Genomic DNA, 20,914 nt, shown 5'->3' on the forward strand with positions numbered 1-20,914 from the left:
TATTCATGACAGCATCGTGGTAACATGTCACATCTCCTCTTTTACTTGGTCGGGTTTTTTTCCATGTGCCTTGTTGTTTTTTTGACCCAAAAAAAAAAACAGTCGGCAAACTTGTCATTCAGAAAAAATTTCCATTAATTTTTTTATTAGAAGAAATATATTCATTATCATTACCATTAATAGCTAAGAATTTGACCAAAAAAATAATAGCTAAGAAAAATAATATTCATTATATAATTAGGTCGGCAATTTGACCTTTTATTATATGAAAACAGTCCCAGGGGCCCAAACACCACAAGAAAAATAAAAAAGCCCACTCAAATTTACAAGTCCAAGATTCTAAGTTCTGAAGTTTTCTTCAATATTTTTCCTCGCTAAGAAAAAGAAAAAAAAGAAAAAAGAGTTTTCATCATTCGCTCCAGTACTTCTCATCAGCATCTTTCTCATGCTCCTGCTCATCATCAGAACCGTCGATCAAGTTCATCTTAAACCTCTTCACGTCCTCCACTGCAGCGCTCCTGAACAGCCCAACATCAACGGCTCCCGACACCATGTGGTATCCGCGTGTCCAGAGATCGCGAGGCGCGTCGTGTGGCATAGCGAAGCCAGCCAAGTAGGCCCCGCCCTGTTTTGGGTCGGACCCCAGCACGGCCATCTCGGCGGTCTCCATCATTTTCCTAACCTTCTTGTTCGCCGGGTCCCACAAGTACCCAATGCTGGCGCTCAGATCCAACGGCCCCATCTGAATGCAGTCAACCCCATCGACGGCCGCGATGTCCCCTGCGTGCTTCACGCCTTCCTCGCTCTCCACCTGGCACATGATCAGCAGCTGATCCTCGTAATTACTCAAATACCCTTCATCGATGCCGTAGCTGGAGGCCCGAACGACGGTGTGGGCCGACCCGCGGACGCCGGCGGGCGGGAAGCGGCAGTAGGAGACGGCCTTCTTGGCGTCCTTGGAAGATTCGATCATGGGAAACATGATGCCTTGTGGGCCCAGATCTAGGGCTTTCTTGGCCCAAGCTGCGGAGGCCTCGGGCAAGCGAAGAATGGCCGGGGTTTGAGCGGCGGCCAAGGCGTGGAGGCAGGGGAGGGCTTGGGAGATGCTGCCATGGCCGTGCTCCATGTCAACGACGACAAAGTCATAGCCGGAGAGGCCGGCGATCTCGGCAAGGGTTGGGGAGAAGGAGAGGAGGAAGAGGCCGTAGAGAGTCTCGCCGTTTTGGAGGCGGGACTTGAGGGTTTGGGGGGAGGGGGAGATGGAGGTGGTGGTGGTGGTGGTGATGGTGGTTGTGGCGGTGGATGTGTGGTCGGAGGAGGAGGTTGATTTGATGGGTGAGGTGGAGGTGGCAGTGAGGTTTAGGGTTTTGAGTGGGGAGAGAGGGAAGGAGATGAGTTTGGTGGATTTTCTGAGAGATAATGTGGGTTTGGTGGCTCTGATGGTGGAGGTGGTGGTGGTGGTGGGGTAAGTCAGTGTGGCCATGGCTGCTGGTTGTGAGTTTTGGGGTCTAGGGAAAAAAGTTGTGATTTTGCTTTTTCACTTCACTGACTAGTAGGAAGGAGAGAGAGAGAGAGAGAGAGAGAGAGAGAGCTCTATTTCATGACAGATTCACAGAGTCACGTGTGCAGCTGCATAATGGAATCTTGAAAGTGTGGCGGTGTAGCTTGTAAGTTGTACTGTACTGAGCTACAACTTCAATGGCGTCCCGTCCCGAGGGAGATGGAAAACAAACAGAGCCCAAAACTTACAAAAGAAAGGTTCGAGTTGAAGGAACCAACTTGGTTGGTGATCCAGATTTTGCACTATTAAAACCAAAAGAACCATTTGTTTACATTTCATTTCTTTCAACATTAGTTTGCAAAATGATTTGGTGCGGATTTCAAGCATTGAATAATTATAAAAATCGTCTACAAGGCCAAATCAATTTATGCTCAACTGAGAAAATTGCATATTCAAAGTCATTGACAGAACAAATGCATATTCTTGTTTGTGGACTCTGAAATCACTGCATGAATGTTTACTTAACACTTCTGTGGAAACCAAATAGTGAAAATTTCATCGAAGACGATATCGTAGGAACATAAAACAGGCCAAAGTTTAAGAAATTAGCAAAGATCCAGCTGAAATGCCCAAAATTTACTAATCTGAATTAGTAATCACACCAATGCAAGTCAATCTTGTCTATCAAAGCTTCAAACTAGCTTTTGCCATGGCCAGAGCGCCCTCATATGTTTGATTTCCTCCAATAAACCCACTCATGTGGACAAAAACACATCCGGGGATCGCAGCCTCCTTCGAGAGCTCCTCATCCCTAAGTCCTCGCCATTGCAATGCTAGAGGCTTTCGGCTCTCAAATCTATCAGGAGCTACTGCCACCGCTTGAACTCGCCAGTGTTTGCTCCTATCATCCTGCACGTTGTTTTTATTTTGATAATAAAATTAGCGACTCTTCCCAGATAAATTTGCAGACAAATTAGCTACACAACTAAAAGTAACGTCAAGGGGGCAAAAACATTACAACAGAAGAAAAGAAACAGAAACCACTGCAGACCATAAACAAAAAAAAAACAAAAAAACTGAAAATCATTACAATCCAAGAAAAGATAACAAGGACATGAGATTGATACATGTACCTGATAGAGAACATATTTTATGGGAGGGTCAATCTTCATCTCTTCTTCAAGTTCAAATAAATGAAGCTTCCACTGTAGGGCATGAAAATATATAGATGTCTCAACTAAGCCCAGATATGGATAACAAATCGCTTAAAAACATTTGAAGATGCAATGAAGAAGTTCTAAAACTAATAGCATCAGCATCGGTTATAAGTGACAGCTTATGCCTAAAGTTATTAAATTGGCAGAAACAATACAGCACTGCATACTTACAGGGCAGAATCGAGTCAAAACCATGATTTCTCCACTAGGATCAACACTCCATCTTGCTAAGAGACACTCCATTACAATAGACCGTGCTGGTAACCATGATTTTGCATGAAAACGAACACTCTGAAATTCGGAAAAAGGGTCATTGAAAAGGGATGTGAAAAAATAAATCCCAATAAAATACAACCTCATTAAAGCATTCCCCTTCTAGTTATGTGCTCAGAGATGTGAAAGAAAATTATTAGATAAAGATGTTTGATGTGAATTTACCAAAATAAATAATAGAGAAAATTCTACATATCTGTTAAGTCTTAATGAAAGAAAGACGCACGCTTAAAAACTCACTGCCAGCCAGTTCCATGGCTCGACGAAAGGCTTCATTCTCCTTCTCAGGTGATTGATCAGGATCTATCCAATCCAAATTCAACTTGCCTACCCTTGAAGACAAGTGTGTGTTATTCACATATCTTGGAGGCTGTTCCGTATCGTACTGATTGATCCCATTGTCAACAGCATCAATTGCCTGTTACAAGTAACCAATAATGTTAAAAATACAGTTGGACTAACAAAAATGCATGTCAAATGAATTTTCTGAACATTCAAGAAAGCGAAAAGAGTAACTACAAATAACATTTCAATAAAACTTTGAAGAAAAGAAACATCTGCAAAATGTGCATCCTTATAAGGGTTTTTGTCTCTTTTATAACATAAGAGGTTTCTCAGTATCTATGAGTCCATTTGAGTTCAAATTCGAATAGAATGAAAAATAAAGATGCAGAACTTGGTCGTACCTCCATAAAGCTTTTGTAAACAGCCAAGAACAACCGATGCACATCTAGGTGGCCTTCATCAACTTGAAGCTCCTTGGCTATTATTTCCTTCCCAAAATGCTACAACCAGATTTAACACAAGCAAAGTTACACACTTGAAAAGCCCATACTTCAAACCCTGAAAAAAGAGAGAACCTCTTGAAAGTAAATACCTTGTAAACCAGACCAGCACTACTCAGCTTAGTCTTAAACCCATGGCCAAACACCTCCTCGAAGCCCTTCTGGTGATGATCATACCGATCCCTACTAGGATCATATACACCCCCAACATCAAGCACAGCATCCAGACCCTCCAAAACCTAAAACCCTCAAACAAACAATAACAACGACAATAAGAAATCACAAAGTCCTGCAAGAGCTTCCAATTTCCAATCGAGTAACTTCATTTTGCATCAATTTTCCCGGGAACCAAACAGAAAATGGTGAAGGGTTACAAACCTGGGGGTCACGGGTGCGAACGATTTCGGCGTTGGAGAACTTGTCGGTGAGGCGAATCATGAAGCAGCCGAGGGCTTCGTCGCAGTGGAAGCTGCCATTGTGAGTGCCAACTCGCTTAGCTGAAGTAGCGGTAGCCATGAGAGAGCGAGAGAGGTGAAGGCGCAGGTGATGGTGGTGGCTGGGGAAGACGAATGGTAGCGTGTGCTTAAACCCTCTGCCTACTAGCGGAAGCATGCCTTAGCGGGATTTCAACAGTTGGGCGTTATTTTATTTGCACTATTTATTTTTATTTTTGTTTTGTCATTAATTTTGCTCAGCACTATAGTGTACATAATCATTTTGGAATTTGTAAACTTTTTTTTCAGAAACTATATTTGTAGAAAAAAAAAATTCAGTACAAAATTATATACTTCCTCAGAAATTTAAATACTAAATATCCTTTTGGGAGGGAATTATTGTTTGAGTGTATTCAACTTTTTTTTTTAAGTACAAGCGATAATCTAAAGAGATTTCTCACACACTACTACGGTGTCATGGATTTTCAAACCTGAAGTTATTAGTCTGCAAATTAAGGCCCTTTTTAACTGGGTTAGACCCGTTAACATAATCACTTTTATTTCAGAAATTTTTGTGTTAAATCCTTCATCCTCAATATTGTTGGTATAGAAAATGAAAAGAAAAAAACATCTTAAATTTCATCTCTCAATATCGTTGGTATTGAAAATAAATATGAATATTTAAAAAAAGATAAACAAAGTTCTTAAATTTTAAACAAGAGGTCATTTGAAAGATAATATAACAATATAGCTTAATTGCTTGAAAGAAATAAAGGGAAAAAAAAAAGTTCAGGGTGAGATAAGATATTTTTTGGGTGTAGCACTTGCAAATGGAAATTGGGGTATCTTCCTCAAACAAAACATGAAATAGGATAACAAAATCCTCCAAAAATCAGTGATCACCATGCCCTTAACCATCAATCTCACTTGGGTTTCCTCCACAATCCCCATATCTCTCCTCCCAAGAGAACTCATCACAGCATCAAAAACCTGCTCTACAATCTTTCACAGAGCTTCTTCTCCTTCAACATCTCGTCCCCTCATAGTCAAATGCACGAGAAGCACCTCTGGAGAGAGCGGTAGCTTGAAGGACGCACTGAGTGGCATTGTGGGAGAGCAAGTAGAGGAGCTCTTAAAAAGAGAAGAGAACAGGGATTTGCTTGATGGGTTGGAAAAGGCATCTCAAAGGGTAGAGATGGCTAAGAGAGAGCTGGCTGAGATTGAGAAACAAGAACTTGAGGCAAAGCGTGTGAGAGATTATATTAACCAACTTGAAAGCAGGGCTTCTGAGGTTCTCATTCTTCCCAATTCCCATTTTTTATATGCTTTGCTGGGTTTGTTTCTGAGTTGGGTTTTGGTTTTAGATGCCTCTTCTACTTCCTTGAAGTGAAAAACTTACAAATTTGGGATCTTTATGTATATAAATTAATGTTTTCCTAATTTTGTATACTATTCCTGTGGTTGATGTGTGGAAATTGTCAGTTTTATTTGATGTTTGGATAATTGGTTGTTCTCTAACAAATTAAATCTGCTCTATGAGAAGAATTGTGTTCATTTGATTCCTTCTTCTGTTGTTGAGACATTTTATGTTGCTGCTTACAGTTTGTTTTCTGTGAATTCCATATAGCATGATATTGCTTGCACATGGTTGTTCATGAACCGAGTTAATTTTGTTCAAATATAATGACAAGTTATGTGTTCAGTTTATTTGTTATTTTGTTGTTTTGGCATTTGTTGCTGCCACTGATAATAGACTGTTGCGTGCATTAAAGATTGCAGAATGTCAAAAGGAGATATTAGAAGCAAAAGCCATGGTTGAAGAAGCTGAGCGTGCCCTCTCACAAGATGGGGATCAACTTGGAGATGGATATGGATTTTCAGAGACTGGAAATGGGGAAATTGACAAGGATAAAGAGAGATGGCAATCCATAAAAGCAGCTTCTATTTCTGCCCTTGTCGGCACCGTTGCTGGATTGCCCTTCTCCTTCACTCAGGTGTCCAGCAGTTCAGAGCTGATACTCCCTCTGGCAATCACATTTGTTAGCTGTGCACTATTTGGAGTTACCTTTCGATATGCAGTTCGAAGAGACTTGGATGATGTTCATCTTAAGACAGGAGCACCTGCAGCTTTCGGAGTTGTCAAAGGTACTAATTACACCACTATGCAGAACAATTGAAATCTTCAAGCATATCAACCAGTTTTGAAATATGACACCGCATGCATAGTTTTGCCTTGAAATGAAAATGTATTTGCCTTTTGCAGGTCTTGCTACACTGGATGGTGGACAACCTCTTCAGCTAAATGCTGGTAGCTTCTTATTACATGCTTTTCATGGTGCACTCTATGTATCTGAGAGTCTTTTTGTTTTTCTTTCTGCTGCTATTGCCCTGGATTATTGTTTTAAGGCAAGGCTCTTGAGTCCTTTTCCTGTCAAGAATCCTGTATCAGGATCCAATTCTAGATGATGTTCTAGTAAAGCAAAGGTGTTCATACTTAGGAGAAATGCAATTACTTTGTATCAGAATTGCAGAATGTTTGCTGAACACAGTTCTCAATGGTTCTGGTACCCACTTCCAATCACAAAAATACTCATTCAAAAGTGTGCTTTACGTCAAATGTCAATAAAAATTAAAATGTCTATTTCTTGGTAATGTTACTGTGCTTCATTTTCATTCCTCATTTCCTCAAATAAAACAACCCAATTAATAAATAAAAACCATGGGCCTTAGCCAACCAGAGTCGAAAATGAAAAAGCCATCCAGAATGTGCGGCATGCTAAAAGGACCTATATATAACAAATTCATTTCGATGGTCTGCAAACCGATTCTACATTCTACATTCTTCATGTGAAAGCATCATATGCTAATTCATAACAGTGTGCAGCCAGTAATATCGGACAATTATGGTATCCCTCTCGACTCTCCCTTGTGCGCTGAGCTTGCAGTCGAGGTCATCTTTACTTTAGTAAAAGACAATATCAACATTCACTACATTTTTGTCTGGGCACAAAAGCCACGTTCTGCAATTCAAATTGCTTGCCTGCAACTCTGACGACGGTCTGACCTTCTAGTGTTTGCTTCTTTCATCATCATCCCAATCTTCATTCGAGTGTTCATGATCTTGTAAAGGATTCTTGGGAACTCCCCACCTCCCAATCTCTTCGCTGGATGGCAGGTTCTTATTTTCTCTTTTCCTCCCCTTCAGATTATATTAAAGTGATTAAAGCTGTTGACAGATAAGAACAAAAACTATCCAGCATATCTAAAAACTTACAAGGACCCTAAGTAGTTAATACCTCCTCAGAGGTCCCTTCATGCCCAGTCAGATCTTTCTTTCTACTCGTGAATGATGTATGCTTTGCAGCCTCGCTAAACAATTGAAAGCCCTGAAGATCTCCATTTTTAATACTGGCTTCCAGCTGCAAGGGAGAAAATGTGGAATCACAAGAATAAGGTTACATGATATACAAACAATTGAATGAACTCACAATCAAAACCCCTCGAAACCATAGCTCTAAACCTTGCCTCCAGCAACCCACCAACAACAAGATATTGCATTCGGGCGTATAGTTTCTCCATGTTAGCAATATATTTCCTTTACAGGTTGAACTGGGTATAAAGAAGTACTGAGAGGACTTATACCTGGACATGAATAATGCACAGAACAATGCTAGCAATAGGCAGCCAGCTCTCCTCAGGAGACAATGACAAATTCGACCTGATAAACCATGGGAAGTCAAGCAATTACATTAGTACCTAGAACTACATATATAAATCAAAACCCATACAAAATCTTCTGCATAGGATTATCACTATTACAAATCATTGAGCTCAATCATTTGTTGGTGACTGGTATGAGACAAACTTTCCTTATTGTCCACAAAATAAAAAACAATAAGCACAATAAGCTCTCAAGTAGTTCAATTGCCACAGAACATGTAAGCATTCAATTAAGAGTAAGAGAATGAGAATGAAACCTGAGGTAGGGAACCAAGTAGACAAGCGCATACACCGCATAACGCCTTTTCCCGGTATCCAGAAACGCAAAAATCCAACTCTGCCAAAATTATTCATTCCAACTCAACAAAAATTACAACAAACCCAATCAATAAAAAGTTTAAAACACATAAACAAAAACTTCAATAATTCACACCCAAGAAAAAAGAAAAAAGTGTTTTTTACCAGCCAATTGAAGTAGGGAATGAAGCTAACGATGCCCATGACTGCAAACCTGGCATCGGTAGAATCCATAGGCGAACCGCCGCCGCCATCGTCCTCTGGAGTAGTGACCGGAAGCACCAGAGAAGAGAGCATGCAGGCGCCGATGGCTGCAGCAAACGGTGCGTCGTTTGAGAACTCCGCTCTGCACGTTCTGTATCTGGTGCCGATCTTCTTCCTCGTGTTTGGGGATTTGTTGCTTTTGGAAAGGAAAGAGGGTTTGAGGTTGCAGAGCTGAGAGGGATGAGGCGGTGGTGGTTTCAGACGGTGGATAGTAGAAGAGAAGTGGATTGAAACCATGGTTTTGGCTTGGGTTCTTCAGAGCTTACTGCACCATTTGCATAGCTCAGCTGAGTTCGATCACCTCGAGTCTCGCGCGTTTTGGGAAAGAGAAACTAATCGACGGCGTTTTTTCAAAAGGAAAAAGAAAAGAAAAGAGAGAAAATATCGTTTACTAATTCCTCTCAAACGACACGCCGTTTGCGTGGACTTTGCCTGCTATAGCTTTCCGTTAATTCTTTGTTAATTTGAAAAGGGTATAGTTTTTCTGCAATGTTTTGTTAATTTGATAAGAGTATGATTTTGTCCCAATTTTTTGTTAATTTGCAATACTCGTGTCAACATAAATTTAACAAGAGAACATTATATTTCGAAATTAACACCAACTTTCTTCTTTTCTTATAAATTTTTACACAAAGATAATACGGGAGTTGCAGATTTGGGATGCATTCAAAATCCCATATTTCTAAAGAAAGCAAAAAACGAATAGTTTGTGGAAGCGTACATAGGAATAGGAATAGCACAATTAGTATAAATGAAATAATAAACAGCATTACGTTCTACCGCCATCATATACAAGCTCATAAATCCATTTTGACAAAAATAATGATGCCACAATGTCTGTTTTAACCTTATAAATATAAAATACACCCCTATTTATTATATATGTATATAACTGTAGAACCAATTTGACCACCAGTCCAGGAGTTAGATCGCTACAGAGAAGCACCTATTTTCCATTTTTGAACAGGACAAATCACATCCGGATGAATCCATAAGCTCGATTATTACTTGTCTGAATTCTGAAGTGGCCGAAATCCTTGAGGGAACTTATTAGGTACAGTGGGAGAAGTGATTCAGGAACATCAAATTGTTACCTTCTCCATGCATCTACTTTTACCGGCAGCCAATGAACAATTCCCGTTCAGCATAGAGAAAAAAAATTTGTTGGAGAACACATTCGGCACGATCTACCGCTCATTGGCCGGATGTACATGGATTCACTTTACACTAATCACAACTTTGGGTTTTCAGGCACCCCTTATCTTCCGTCCCCATTTTCTTCCTGCCCAGATACAGCATTCAGCTGTTGCTGCAACTGTCACCAGATAACCAACTCATTAATGAAAAACTATATGCAATCAAATAACCAGCAATAATGGCATGCATGGGAACCCATCACTACCAACTGGTCCAACTCAAACTAACTTGAACTATACCATTTTCTCAAACCCTCGTACTCATACTAGACTCGACTACAACATTATGCATTCTTTCTTCCTTCAACCATATAAGGCACAAAAACTGTAATTTTGAACCCTTGAGCAACTCACTTGAATGTGTCTCGTCTTTTCAGCAGTCAGTTCATCACTCAAGTTGTTCATCCTAGAGAGAGAGAGAGAGAGAGAGAGAGAGAGAGAGAGAGAGAGAGCATTAGACAAACTTATATGAAACCAGGAAAAAAACACAGAAAAGGACTTCAAAGGCATTCAGTTTAAACTTAAGATGACTAACCTAGCTTGAAGCTCAGAGACCTTGAGGAGCAATAAACGCTCCCTCTCAGAAACTGCAGCTTCAACCTGTTGGTTAAACAGAGTAGAAACGTGATGAGTCGATAAAGCTAATGACTTATCATGATATCAGTCCAATAGAGTTTTGTCATGAACAAAAAAAAAAAAAAACATAAAGAAATCTGCTTTTCCACAGTATATATCACATAAATTGATTTAGTAAACAAGTCCAGTTCAAAATGAACTAAGCTAACAGTTATTTTTTCCTCAATCAGTCAAAGTTGATGGAATTCTGTCAAATAAACAGTCAAGTAAACTACCATTTGGAAAAATAATAATAAAAAGAAGATGCTAAGAACGAAATTTATATCATTCCCATTATAGTAGTCATATCCACATCAGAACAATCACGGTGACAAAATAAAATATACTTACACTTCCATTGGTCTCAGAACTGCGGGGCAGTGGAGGCAACTTTCCATTTTGAGTACCTGAGACAAAAATGGAGTACCATACTAACTGGTTCAATGCCTCCTTACTGATAGACAATTAATTTCAAGTATCAAACTCTCAGATATTTCACTCACCTTCTACTGCCTCAGCTGGTTGCAAGGTGCTCAGTAAATTCATAATTATATCCTGCAATCCAAGGAATAAACAAGGACACTCCTTAGCTTCAGAAATAAAATTCTTCAGGTCAAATATCCACTATCTATGTTGTACCAAATTTGTTCTTTACCTGTTGAATCGACGTCTGCTGAAAAAGATTCTGAAGGTGAGGCAAGAGAAGTGATGCAGGTATGTTGCTGTTGTTCAACTCCTTGGCAGACGGAGTGGTAGGCTGAAACATAGAGAATGAAATCATAAATGGACAAATACATTTCAAGCTACCACAGTTTTAAGTTAGTGACTGGACCTTCTATGTTGTCATAATAGATATTGAATATGGGGAAAAAACTATTGGCACTATGCCACTATCTAATGTTCATCGAATAAACACAGAGACACGGATATATGAATATGTGCACACACACATACAATTTAGATCTCCCGGTTATCGGTGAGCATTAAGACCATGCTCACCACCGTTGGATCAAAATCTACGGCTGTTATCCAAATCTCATAAATTAATTTATTATTGAATAAATTTCAGCCATTGGATTAGAATCCAATAGGTTGAAAAGTTCGAATTTTTATGTTCATTAGTGAGTAAGATAAAGATATCAAACACACACACACACACACACACACACACATATGTATCATGTGTGTATGTATGGATGTATCTGTACACAACTATCGTTATGTATACAGAGAGAGAGAGTGGGGGTGGGAAGGAGAGAGATTACAACACAAACCATTTGCCTGGATTCAAATACCCAATCACCAACGCTTGCTGACTTTCTTAGAGGTGATCCCTAAATAATAACAAAAGAGAACGTGAATTAGAACTGAACAAATTACTTGAGAAAGGGTTAGGAAAATACTGGCTACCTACCTGTGAAGATCGACGAGGTATTGTACTTGATGGAATATCCTATGGCAATTTTTTTTAAGTTAGTGATTGTAAAAAATAGAATAAGCATACCATAAGAACAAAGCCTTACCTTTACAAGATCTAAATTTTCTGATGTCACTGAAAACCTCCCCTTAATTTGCACCAAATTAGCCTTTGACTTGTCATCCAAAGAATCTCTAAAACCTATTAAAGGTGAAACACTTAGCGCTACAAGAATTCTGGGCCCAATGTACTCATAACAGTAGAAAGAGTTGCATTTTTAATTGTCATCTCTTAAAAATAATGGACATCTTCATTACCTCCAGAAGATTTTATAGGAGCTGATAAACTGTTTGCCGAAGCTCGATTTGGAAGCATCAGTGGACCACTAAAGCTTGGTGTTCGTCGTACTTCACATTTAGCTTTATCAATTGCCGGTTGATTTTCATTCTCACTCCTAAAGATAACAAAGCATCAGGCTCTTATCCCTTGAGAGAGAGACAACACCAATAGCTTCAATTTTGGAGCATTATTTAACCATGACAAACCTTTCAAAGATGCGAGCCCTTTCTGATACTGAATGACTAAGCACAGCACCAGGTGTGAGTGGGCCACTCTGCGTTTGACGACTTTTCACCGATAGATTTTTATTCTTGGCCTGTACCATGTCTTTTTCTGATGTAGATGCTGTTGCCTCAGAGCTTGATTCATTTTTCTTCCAGGCTGTTTTCTGCTGGCCACCAGATTCCAGTATATTACTTTCAAGAACCTTGCCTTTTTTGTTCAAGCTTTCAACCTGTTGTGCCTCATAATCATTTACTTCTTTGTATTCCGTCCAATATGGTTCACTATTTTCGTTCAACTTCCCCAAACTGGATTGGCAACCAGTTGCTTCCTGCTAGCATAAAAACAAAAACAAAACAAAACAAACAAGAAAAATTATTTTTCTGCATAAGAATAAGATATTTAAAAGAAAAGACCAGCAACGTGCACCATCACCAAAAAAGAAACTAAAATCTTATACTGCACTAAGAATAGCATGACAAATGTCTCAAGAATAAAAGGAAATTGATGACCTTATAACTAACAACGGATTTCAACTTTTCATCTTCTTCCATCATTTCTGGAATATCATCATCATCTCGCACCTAGCAAAAACAAAGGATATTAATTCAGATTCACTCGCCAATATAGAAAACAAGGAAGCTACTGCCCAGAGATACCACCATGCTGATAATTGCTAAATACTAATACGTGGCATACCAGGGATGCTTGGGCTTTTAAATCCTCAACATCAAAGTTCCAGGCGCTGACTCCTCGCTGGTACTCACTCTGATCAAGGAAAGACAATGACACCACTAAAGATTAGGGCAAAAGAAATAATAAGGCACACATTAGCTATCTGGTATAAAAAAAGCTTTGGATATGAACATACTTTGACTCTGTTTAAGTCAGTTTTATGTGAAAAAATAACAGCATTAAGAGATGTCTCAGACCTGTGATATTGCCTCTTGCTCTGCTGAAGGCATTTTCTTCAAAGCCAGTTGTGCTGCATCTTTAAGCTGCGATATTCCCATATTTTAGCAATTCATAAAATAAGAATACTAACACATGTCAAAGACCGAAAGCAAGGAAGTGATATAAAAATGGAGTGACAGCTAACCTGGAGTGCTTTTACACGATTCCAAAGTGGTGGCAAGTCTGTAAACAATTTCTTTATAGAAAGCTCTGGAGGTTTTGCGTTCTTGAAAAAGGAGTGTTTCAATAATTTCTCTGCTGTTGGTCTCTTTGTTTGATCTTTTACCAAGCACATTGCAACCATTTCTTTAAAAGACTGATCACGACTGGAAATCCTCCAATTAGAATATTATTCTGTAAGCGAAATACAATACAGGGCAACAACTACACTTGAAGCCTTGGACTACTTACATGCCTTTTAATAACGCACAATGTACTAATAAATGATTTGCATGCATCAAACACATATGCGTTAATGTCACTCTATCTAGAAAGAAAACCAATACCTTAGAGAACTTTTTATCACGATCATAATCAAGTCCTGGAGGGGCATTCTGTATGGTCATGAGGAGAACCTGTGAGAACAAACAAAAAGAGTTTGACGTGTCAGAGGTTTTACTAAAGAACCACTATAGAGGTTGCAGTCAAGTTCAATCCTGGTAACATAAGTACCTTCATTGGAGGGTACTTTGAAAATGGTGCATGACCATGGGCCAACTCCAATGCCGTTATACCAAATGACCAAATGTCAGCCCTGTAAAGAGATCAACCAACAGAAAACTAAGAAATAAGCACATAGGACCCTTTTTTCGAATTATACAGTACAGCTCGGAATTTATCATTTCCTCCAAAAGTTAAGTGAAGAAGTTAGCTTTCAAAGCAGATAATACATTGAACAATTGCAAGAAATAGGCTACGGCATAAAATAAAACTCACTTGGAATTGTATCCACTTCCTGGTTGCAATACCTCTGGTGCCATCCTGGAAAGCAAAAACCAAGTTTTAATCTCAAATACATGGATAATAAAGCAGTTAGCATAACATGTGGCACCAAACCAGGAATTAAGTAATAATTTATGTGACTTAAAAACTCACCAGCATGGCGTTCCTACGAAAGTGTTTCTTGAGCGTTGCCTATCAGCTGCATCAAACAAGCAAGCTGAAACACCAAAGTCGGCAAGTTTCACCACCCCATTAGTATCAAGTAGTATGTTTCCCGCCTGCAGCAAAGACAGTAAAACAATCAAAAAGTAAGAACCTCCAAACAAACTTATGACAATGAAACAGAAAGGAAGGCTACCCGTAAATGAAACAAACCTTAACATCTCGGTGAATATGACCTTGTTTATGAAGGTAAACCAGAGCCTTTAGGGTTTCCTTAAGGATAGAACCGATCGCAGATTCCTCAAACCCATCCGGATATGCGATTTTCATGAGGTGCAAACAAGAACCCTCTGCCATGAATGGCATGATCACCCAAAGGTTTCGCTCGACAACAAATGAACAATACGCCTTTACAACATTTGGGTGATCTATCAAGCTCATCGTTTGCGCCTCCCTCCGTATATCTTCCTATGAAAGAATACAAGCATAATATATCAAATAATGGGTTATGCATTTTCACCCAAAAAAATAACGGGTTATGAATCAGCTACAAAACTGGAAACAGTAGAACATGGGTTTTCTTCAGCAATATTCATTTCAAAGAGAGTACTCCAGCGACTAAGATAATAGCATTTGCAAAAGTTGTGATTTGTGCTCATCAATACAGACCGTTGAGGATCTGAAGCATAAATTAAAACCAAATTAAACCCTACACCAATTAAAAAATGAAAGTCCCCCGATTCCTAACTAATTCCGCATTCACAAATCAAGCATTCAATTTCACAAATCGAAGTCCAATCTCAAACCAAAGCAAAGATCTTAAGCTCATATCAAATCTAGCTTCACTCAGTAACCAAACAGCTTAAAATGATCCCCCAAAGTTCGTTAACAACAATAAAATTGAGATTTTGAAACAAGCAGAGCAATAAGAAACTGACGAAATTGCTGCCGCAGCGATCGAGATCCAAACATTTTACAGCGACGACTTCATTGAAAGGGAGATAGATCGCTCTGTACACTGTAGCACTGGCGCCATAGCCAACCTCTTCCAGAAGCTTGTAGTCGCTGGGGTTCGCAGAGTGAGACCTGGAATTGGCTCCCATCCTCCCCATGCTCCTCCTCTTGGAGAAGAAGCGACTAGCGAGGACTTGCGCTTTGGCTATACCTGAAACAGAGTTGCGTGCCGTTTTGAGGCTATGGGCTCTGCGTTTCGATGATATTATATAAACTCGTTGACCGCCATGAGAAGCGAAAAGGAAAAGGCGATAGAGAGTGAAGAAAGAGAAGAGAACTCGGAGCAGAACTTGGCTTGTGAATTCACTGAAATGTGAGGTGCTGACGTGTCGGAGGCTGTAAAGGGTGATGGGGATGTTGACACGTGGATGGGTCATTATAGGGGACGGCTGGGACCCGCGCCCTCGCTGGGTGTCTTTTGCACCTTTGGTGAATTTGTATTGTTTTTGTAATTTTTTGAGGTGGCTCTGTGGCTGAGCTGAGCTGTCAATAGTTTTGTTGCTAATTATTATTAATTTTCAGACAAACCCCTATTTTTGGGAATTATGATTTTGAATTTCTTGGGCAGATTTCTTGTTTTGTCCGAAATGTATTATTATTTTATTTATCTTTTTTAACGGAAAATTACGGGAATGACATGCTGCCTTCCATTGATTAGAAGATTTAATTCGATTGATTGAATGTCATTAGATCATCAAATTAGAGGAAATTTTTTTTCTTTTCAAACACAATTTTCCAACAAAAAATATGAAGTTTATTTCGTGCTTAACTGTTGCATTTCAATGGAAAAAACTTCCCCAATTTAAAATGTTCTTATGATCGTTTACGTTTGTTGACATTTGGTATCATTTTTTAACTAAATGAATCATACACGCGATACATGTGTAATGCAATAGCGATTTCATATTGGCCGTTGTTATCATTCTCCAGCTAGATAGGCATGATGATAGAACGACAGAGATAACCGAAATGGAGAATAACATGGAGTACTTGTATAGTTGTACTGTCTCGTAGGCTACGGAATTGTCAAACTCCTCTAACTATTAAGCATGTTCATGTGTTGGTGGTTTTCTCACTTGCTCATTTTCCCTTTGGTCGACCAGGAAGGGCCTTTATTGGTCTTGTCAATTGTAAGGCTGGTGTCCCTCACCATCAGATAATGACACACAAGGGGGTAGGCTAGTGTCAATGTTTGCCCATCCAATAATGTTTCATATGCACAAAAGAACAACATATCATCAACTTTAAATGATCTTTAATTGACATGCAAGGAGCTCATTAAATCTTGTACATGTACCAAAGAACATGTTAGATCAACTATATTCTCTTAATTTGATGTGTATTCATTACAACCAGTTATTATGATCAACGATATTAAAGGAAAAGAGATTCGTACACATGACATTAAGTGCAGGAATATCTCCTCTTAACTATTTAAGTTACAAACTTCTTATGCGGACGTAACCTAACTCGAACGAATCATATTGTATAGCACTTTTACGAGTTTAGTTTCATTTTGTTGACCAATCTTTCGTATTATCAATGTTGTCCCCCTAACATTACTCAACCTAAGGTACCTAGCATGTAGGTACATACCCTAGAGGTAGAGAGGATAGAAAACATAAAAGTTAGTTTTAGTCATGTCTAAAGATAAGGTCGTCAGCTAGGCACTTGCCAAACTGGGCTTGTTTGGTACGTCGGATTGTACTGATTAATTTTCGTCGGATAGTATTAATTTGTTCCGGAGATTACTGACTATTTATCCATAATATTATAAGGCGTTTGGTGCTGTTCCGGATAAATAGCCTGACTAAGTTATACTGTGTTTGGTGATGTTTCGGATAACATCAAATCAGACTATTTTTAAAATAAAAAAAATTTCTTTGATAATTTTAATGGAAATTGAGATTCAAATTACACGAATTTTTTTTGGTAAGATTCATATGACAAGATTTGTTTTTCAATTATTTTTGCCAATATTTTTTTTCTTCATATAACCCATTATCATAATTGTAGTATCTCATAAAAATTCCAACATACTCGCATACGTTAATAAAAACAGTACCAAATAATGTATAATTCAAAGTGATCACATACTAAGGTGATAAGAGCAAAAGGGAAAGTTGTTCATAAACCAAACTACATCAAAGAGTGAATCACAGCTCCCTCGCCCCAAGTAAGAGAAGAACAAATGCTTTTCTCATAGCACCATCCAATGTCAAGAATGTTCTCTCATCACTTGCTTTCTCCAAAATTAGCCGTAGTGCCTTAATTTGGTCATTAATAGACAAGTCCATCTTTGCCAATTCAACAGCAATGTCAGGTCTTGGTTCTGATCCTTTCACCAAACTATTAGTTATAGTTTTCAATTGGTCAATAGACTCAGAAATCATCTCACCAAATGCTTTAGCCATTTCCTTTTGAATATCAGTATCTACATTTTGTTTGTGGTGTCGACTGCTTGAGTTAGCTGAGTTTTGTTGATTTGATATTGGCAAAGAGGCACAATGATCTGGTTCAACCTCAACTTCCTCATCATCATCATTGACATCAATGTTGGTTTTTATAAAGAGAGCCTCCTCTTACTTTTTTTTTTTTTTTTTTTTTTTGGTGTGGGTTGAAATCTGATCTCATTAAAGAAACCCATAAAAAATAGATTACAAAGCAAGTCACAAAAACCGGGTAGAGACACCTAGACCTCAAAACCAAGGCTAGAACCAAGCTTCTCACCCAGACCAGTTCAAAACTAAACAAAAACAAAATACATAAGATAACATAAAACAAGGAATTCGGACAGCACCACCCATAACCAATCAACAATGTCCCAAACGCAAGACCAAACCCACTATAAAAGAAATCGTAACCAAAGGAAAATGGTGATGACTCAATTGATGTTGCTGCTACTGTTGTGAAGTTTGTGTATTCATTTAAATGGTTTAATTTGCTTCGGTAATAGGATTGTGCAATTCATTCATTAAGCCCATGTCCAATGTTTCTCATTTGTAAAATAGGTCCTTTTACGATTTAGCTTTCATTCATGTAAGTAAGCATAACCTAATTTCAAAAACGAAAAATACATAACCTAATTCCACAAAAATTTAATAAAAAAATTGAAATATATAAAGAATAGAGAAGAAGCAAGAAGAAGCATATTGGAGAGAGTATGAGAGAGAGAGAGAGAGAGAGAGAGAGAGTGAGAGATGGATACCTGAAGAAGAGTGAAGAAAATAACCTTTGGAGAAGATAGCAGAGAAAAACCCTAGAGAGAAGAAGAAAAAAAGAGCGTTTGATTTTTTTTCGTAGAACGCGTGCTTAGCCGTATAATTAAGCGTGTATTATCTAAACCGGACTGTGTGGATTGTATTAGTTAGTCAGGTAAGGAGAGTATTAAAAGCCCAACCCGTATAAAATAGTCGGGTAATTAAATAATACAAGTTGACACCAAACACCTGACATAGCCTATTTACTCCTATCCAGAGTCTAATACGGTGTACCAAACGAGCCCAAAGGGATTGAGGAAAGGATATGATTTTTTTTTGTGAAACCCAAGGCAAAAAGTTTATATAATTGAAGCCAGGATGGAAAAGGCTTTAATTGAAAACACAACACAAACAAGGGATATTGGAATCTTCTATAACTAACTTCCTGCAATAGAGAAATCTAAGCTGTGATGTGATTAGATGAGTTGACCCCATTATCTTAAAAACGAAATTAATTAAATTCATTGAAATCATTATGACCTTTACTTCTTTTGGGTCTTTACCATTGAACTCTCAACAACGTGTCAAAATTTCAAGATTTGAAATTACCAAAAACCCATTGGGCTTAAAATAATCTTCTGCGTCTTAATGTTTTGGCAGAGGCTTTGGAAACAAAGTAGCCCACGCCTAAACACATGACCCAAATACCCACATCAACGGCCCATCTCACTCCTTCCATATCTACCTCTAACTCCATATCCTCTCTGGCCACCTCACCACCCACCTCCGAATCTCCACCGTCCGATCCACATTTACAACAACAGCCGTCTGATTCATAATCCACGTCTCCCTCCTCCGGAATCTCCTCCAGCCGCTTAAACCCGCAGTTCCGGTGCTTTTTTGTTTTTTTAACCACCATTCTCACCCTCTCAATCATCGTCACGTGTCCCTCCACGGCCACGCAGACCTGCGCCTCAGCTATCTCCGTCGCGACGCTCTCGCTCTCCAGCGCGCACTTACACTCCAATTTCCACTCTTGCCCCTCATCTTTCCTGAAAGTTCCCTTCAGCACCTTCTCTTCCCTCAGATAAACCTCGAACCGGATCCCATCGCCGGCCTCGACCCGCTCCCGGGATCCGAATATCACTTCCCCGTCCTTCACCTTGGCATTCACGACCCGGTAGAGAGTGAGGAATGCCGGCGTATCGGGTCGGATCTTCGACCCGTCGATCTCTAACTCGTTCTCGTTAATCCGAGGAAGAAACGAAAGAGTGAGGGATTCGGGTAACGGTGCCCGGGTATTCAGACCCGAAAACCGCAGAAAGAAAGCCCGAATCTTCAACCGGTCTTTCCTCGGTTGCAATCCGTGGTAGTCAGTCGATCTACACATCTCGTTCTCCGGAGTATTTGACCCAAGTGAGATTCAAATAAGATGCATTGAAGGCGTGGGTATTTATACAGCGGGGGTGATGCGGGTTTGGTTTGGGTTTCCGCGGCAGGCAAGCACACGGTTTATGCGATGATGACGTGGGGAAGACGACAAAAAAGCGGCGACCAAGGTTTCTGAGATATTTCTGCGTGCTCGATGTACTGAGGACGAGCGATTGAGGTAATGGTTGACGGCTGTAATGTGTTGATGCGAATAATGATGAGTTGTGAGGGGATTGGATGGTTTGGGAGGTGCATGAATCCATGTATATGGTTTTTGTCTTGGTCTGGTTTTGGTGGTATTTTATGCCGCTCAATTTGTATTCAAGTTCAACAAGAAACATTTGGAAACGGTCGAGAGAGTTGTGATACCTTTGGCTCTTTTGGCAAGTTGTGACATGTATTATTATTATTTTTTTTGGCTCCATTGACTTTTTATTTATTTCTTTATTTTGCATAATTTATCTCTTAATTTCTGAAGAAAAAAAAATTAATAGCTATCGTTCATAAGGTTTTACCTATCGAACTTTCGGTTTTATCGATGTTCTTGAACAATGGACTCCCATATCTCGGGGAGTGATTGCTGCAAATTCGACATGTCTCAACAAAGAGAAACAATACTTATCATAAAGTCAATATGATTACGAATAAATTTGCTAATTTATCGCCAACAGTTGCTAATCTTAGAGTTTTACCTTTTCAATCAAGAAAACGAAACTTTGAATTTGATTGAGTGTTTGACAAGGAAAAAAGAACAATGTAAGTTGAATACATAGTGACCAAAATTAGAGCATTGTACAAGTTATGCATGTGAATATATATTAGTTGCCAACATGAGTTGACCCCCTAAGTAGTTTTTTTGTTACTTAAATAAGGTACAAGTGCAGTAAGTTGTTGGCTCATGGCTGCACAGTCTCCCAAAAAATGAGTTGAC

At 39.1% G+C, this 20,914-nt stretch overlaps 6 protein-coding genes across 8 annotated transcripts; 1 reads left to right on the forward strand and 5 right to left on the reverse strand.

The window, feature by feature from the left end:
* Positions 205 to 1,828, reverse strand: LOC18777990 (2-keto-3-deoxy-L-rhamnonate aldolase). The gene has a single exon (XM_007209232.2). It carries the CDS (start codon positions 1,481 to 1,483, stop codon positions 410 to 412), a length of 1,074 nt encoding a protein of 357 aa, XP_007209294.1. The 5' UTR covers positions 1,484 to 1,828; the 3' UTR covers positions 205 to 409.
* On the reverse strand, positions 1,914 to 4,631 carry LOC18776160 (UPF0160 protein). The gene is made up of 7 exons (XM_007211129.2): positions 4,155 to 4,631; positions 3,869 to 4,015; positions 3,678 to 3,776; positions 3,218 to 3,409; positions 2,890 to 3,009; positions 2,635 to 2,706; positions 1,914 to 2,410 (listed from the first exon to the last, which is right to left on the reverse strand). Exons 1-7 carry the CDS (start codon positions 4,386 to 4,388, stop codon positions 2,186 to 2,188), a joined length of 1,089 nt encoding a protein of 362 aa, XP_007211191.1. The 5' UTR covers positions 4,389 to 4,631; the 3' UTR covers positions 1,914 to 2,185.
* On the forward strand, positions 4,963 to 6,797 carry LOC18777999. Its single transcript, XM_007209305.2, has 3 exons — positions 4,963 to 5,501; positions 5,983 to 6,355; positions 6,474 to 6,797. The coding sequence occupies exons 1-3, from the start codon at positions 5,115 to 5,117 to the stop codon at positions 6,674 to 6,676; spliced, it is 963 nt and encodes a 320-aa protein (XP_007209367.1). The 5' UTR covers positions 4,963 to 5,114; the 3' UTR covers positions 6,677 to 6,797.
* Positions 6,852 to 8,853, reverse strand: LOC18776231. Of its 2 annotated transcripts, none has more exons than XM_007211010.2 (5): positions 8,393 to 8,852; positions 8,188 to 8,267; positions 7,853 to 7,928; positions 7,507 to 7,629; positions 6,852 to 7,409 (listed from the first exon to the last, which is right to left on the reverse strand). In XM_007211010.2, exons 1-5 carry the CDS (start codon positions 8,726 to 8,728, stop codon positions 7,278 to 7,280), a joined length of 747 nt encoding a protein of 248 aa, XP_007211072.1. In that variant the 5' UTR covers positions 8,729 to 8,852; the 3' UTR covers positions 6,852 to 7,277. The 2 variants fall into 2 exon arrangements, with proteins under 2 accessions (XP_007211072.1, XP_020418985.1); XM_020563396.1 differs by having other exon boundaries at positions 7,321 to 7,409; positions 7,485 to 7,629; positions 8,393 to 8,853.
* Positions 9,214 to 15,744, reverse strand: LOC18777880 (serine/threonine-protein kinase 4). Of its 2 annotated transcripts, XM_007210273.2 has the most exons (21): positions 15,277 to 15,744; positions 14,552 to 14,806; positions 14,330 to 14,454; positions 14,171 to 14,215; positions 13,907 to 13,988; positions 13,741 to 13,809; positions 13,380 to 13,550; positions 13,213 to 13,278; positions 12,980 to 13,048; positions 12,793 to 12,864; positions 12,265 to 12,611; positions 12,037 to 12,173; positions 11,826 to 11,920; positions 11,717 to 11,755; positions 11,577 to 11,636; positions 10,958 to 11,059; positions 10,806 to 10,857; positions 10,654 to 10,709; positions 10,223 to 10,287; positions 10,042 to 10,093; positions 9,214 to 9,806 (listed from the first exon to the last, which is right to left on the reverse strand). In XM_007210273.2, exons 1-21 carry the CDS (start codon positions 15,727 to 15,729, stop codon positions 9,750 to 9,752), a joined length of 2,469 nt encoding a protein of 822 aa, XP_007210335.2. In that variant the 5' UTR covers positions 15,730 to 15,744; the 3' UTR covers positions 9,214 to 9,749. The 2 variants fall into 2 exon arrangements, with proteins under 2 accessions (XP_007210335.2, XP_020419610.1); XM_020564021.1 differs by lacking the exon at positions 11,717 to 11,755.
* Positions 18,891 to 20,540, reverse strand: LOC18777156. Its single transcript, XM_020564905.1, has one exon. The coding sequence runs from the start codon at positions 19,940 to 19,942 to the stop codon at positions 19,178 to 19,180; it is 765 nt and encodes a 254-aa protein (XP_020420494.1). The 5' UTR covers positions 19,943 to 20,540; the 3' UTR covers positions 18,891 to 19,177.

Source organism: Prunus persica, chromosome G5 (genome assembly GCF_000346465.2).
Source record: "Prunus persica cultivar Lovell chromosome G5, Prunus_persica_NCBIv2, whole genome shotgun sequence".
Lineage (NCBI taxonomy): Eukaryota > Viridiplantae > Streptophyta > Magnoliopsida > Rosales > Rosaceae > Prunus > Prunus persica.

Bases quoted from the DNA above. Each gene is read 5' to 3' on its own strand.
- LOC18777990 (XM_007209232.2), bottom strand. From the start codon at position 1,483: ATGGCCACACTGACTTACCCCACCACCACCACCACCTCCACCATCAGA.
- LOC18776160 (XM_007211129.2), bottom strand. From the start codon at position 4,388: ATGCTTCCGCTAGTAGGCAGAGGGTTTAAGCACACGCTACCATTCGTC. The intron at 3,410-3,677 runs GTACGACCAAGT...TACTTGTAACAG, and splicing joins TTTACAAAAGCTTTATGGAG to GCAATTGATGCTGTTGACAA. The intron at 2,707-2,889 runs GTAAGTATGCAG...CATGCCCTACAG, and splicing joins TTTTGACTCGATTCTGCCCT to TGGAAGCTTCATTTATTTGA.
- LOC18777999 (XM_007209305.2), top strand. From the start codon at position 5,115: ATGCCCTTAACCATCAATCTCACTTGGGTTTCCTCCACAATCCCCATA. The intron at 5,502-5,982 runs GTTCTCATTCTT...CGTGCATTAAAG, and splicing joins TTGAAAGCAGGGCTTCTGAG to ATTGCAGAATGTCAAAAGGA. The intron at 6,356-6,473 runs GTACTAATTACA...TGCCTTTTGCAG, and splicing joins AGCTTTCGGAGTTGTCAAAG to GTCTTGCTACACTGGATGGT.
- LOC18776231 (XM_007211010.2), bottom strand. From the start codon at position 8,728: ATGGTTTCAATCCACTTCTCTTCTACTATCCACCGTCTGAAACCACCA. The intron at 8,268-8,392 runs GTAAAAAACACT...TAATTTTGGCAG, and splicing joins TTCCCTACTTCAATTGGCTG to AGTTGGATTTTTGCGTTTCT. The intron at 7,630-7,852 runs GTATAAGTCCTC...TCTCCCTTGCAG, and splicing joins TGTGCATTATTCATGTCCAG to CTGGAAGCCAGTATTAAAAA.
- LOC18777880 (XM_007210273.2), bottom strand. From the start codon at position 15,729: ATGACCCATCCACGTGTCAACATCCCCATCACCCTTTACAGCCTCCGA. The intron at 10,288-10,653 runs GTAAGTATATTT...TTTAACCAACAG, and splicing joins GTTCTGAGACCAATGGAAGT to GTTGAAGCTGCAGTTTCTGA. The intron at 10,094-10,222 runs GTTAGTCATCTT...CTCTCTCTCTAG, and splicing joins GTCTCTGAGCTTCAAGCTAG to GATGAACAACTTGAGTGATG.
- LOC18777156 (XM_020564905.1), bottom strand. From the start codon at position 19,942: ATGTGTAGATCGACTGACTACCACGGATTGCAACCGAGGAAAGACCGG.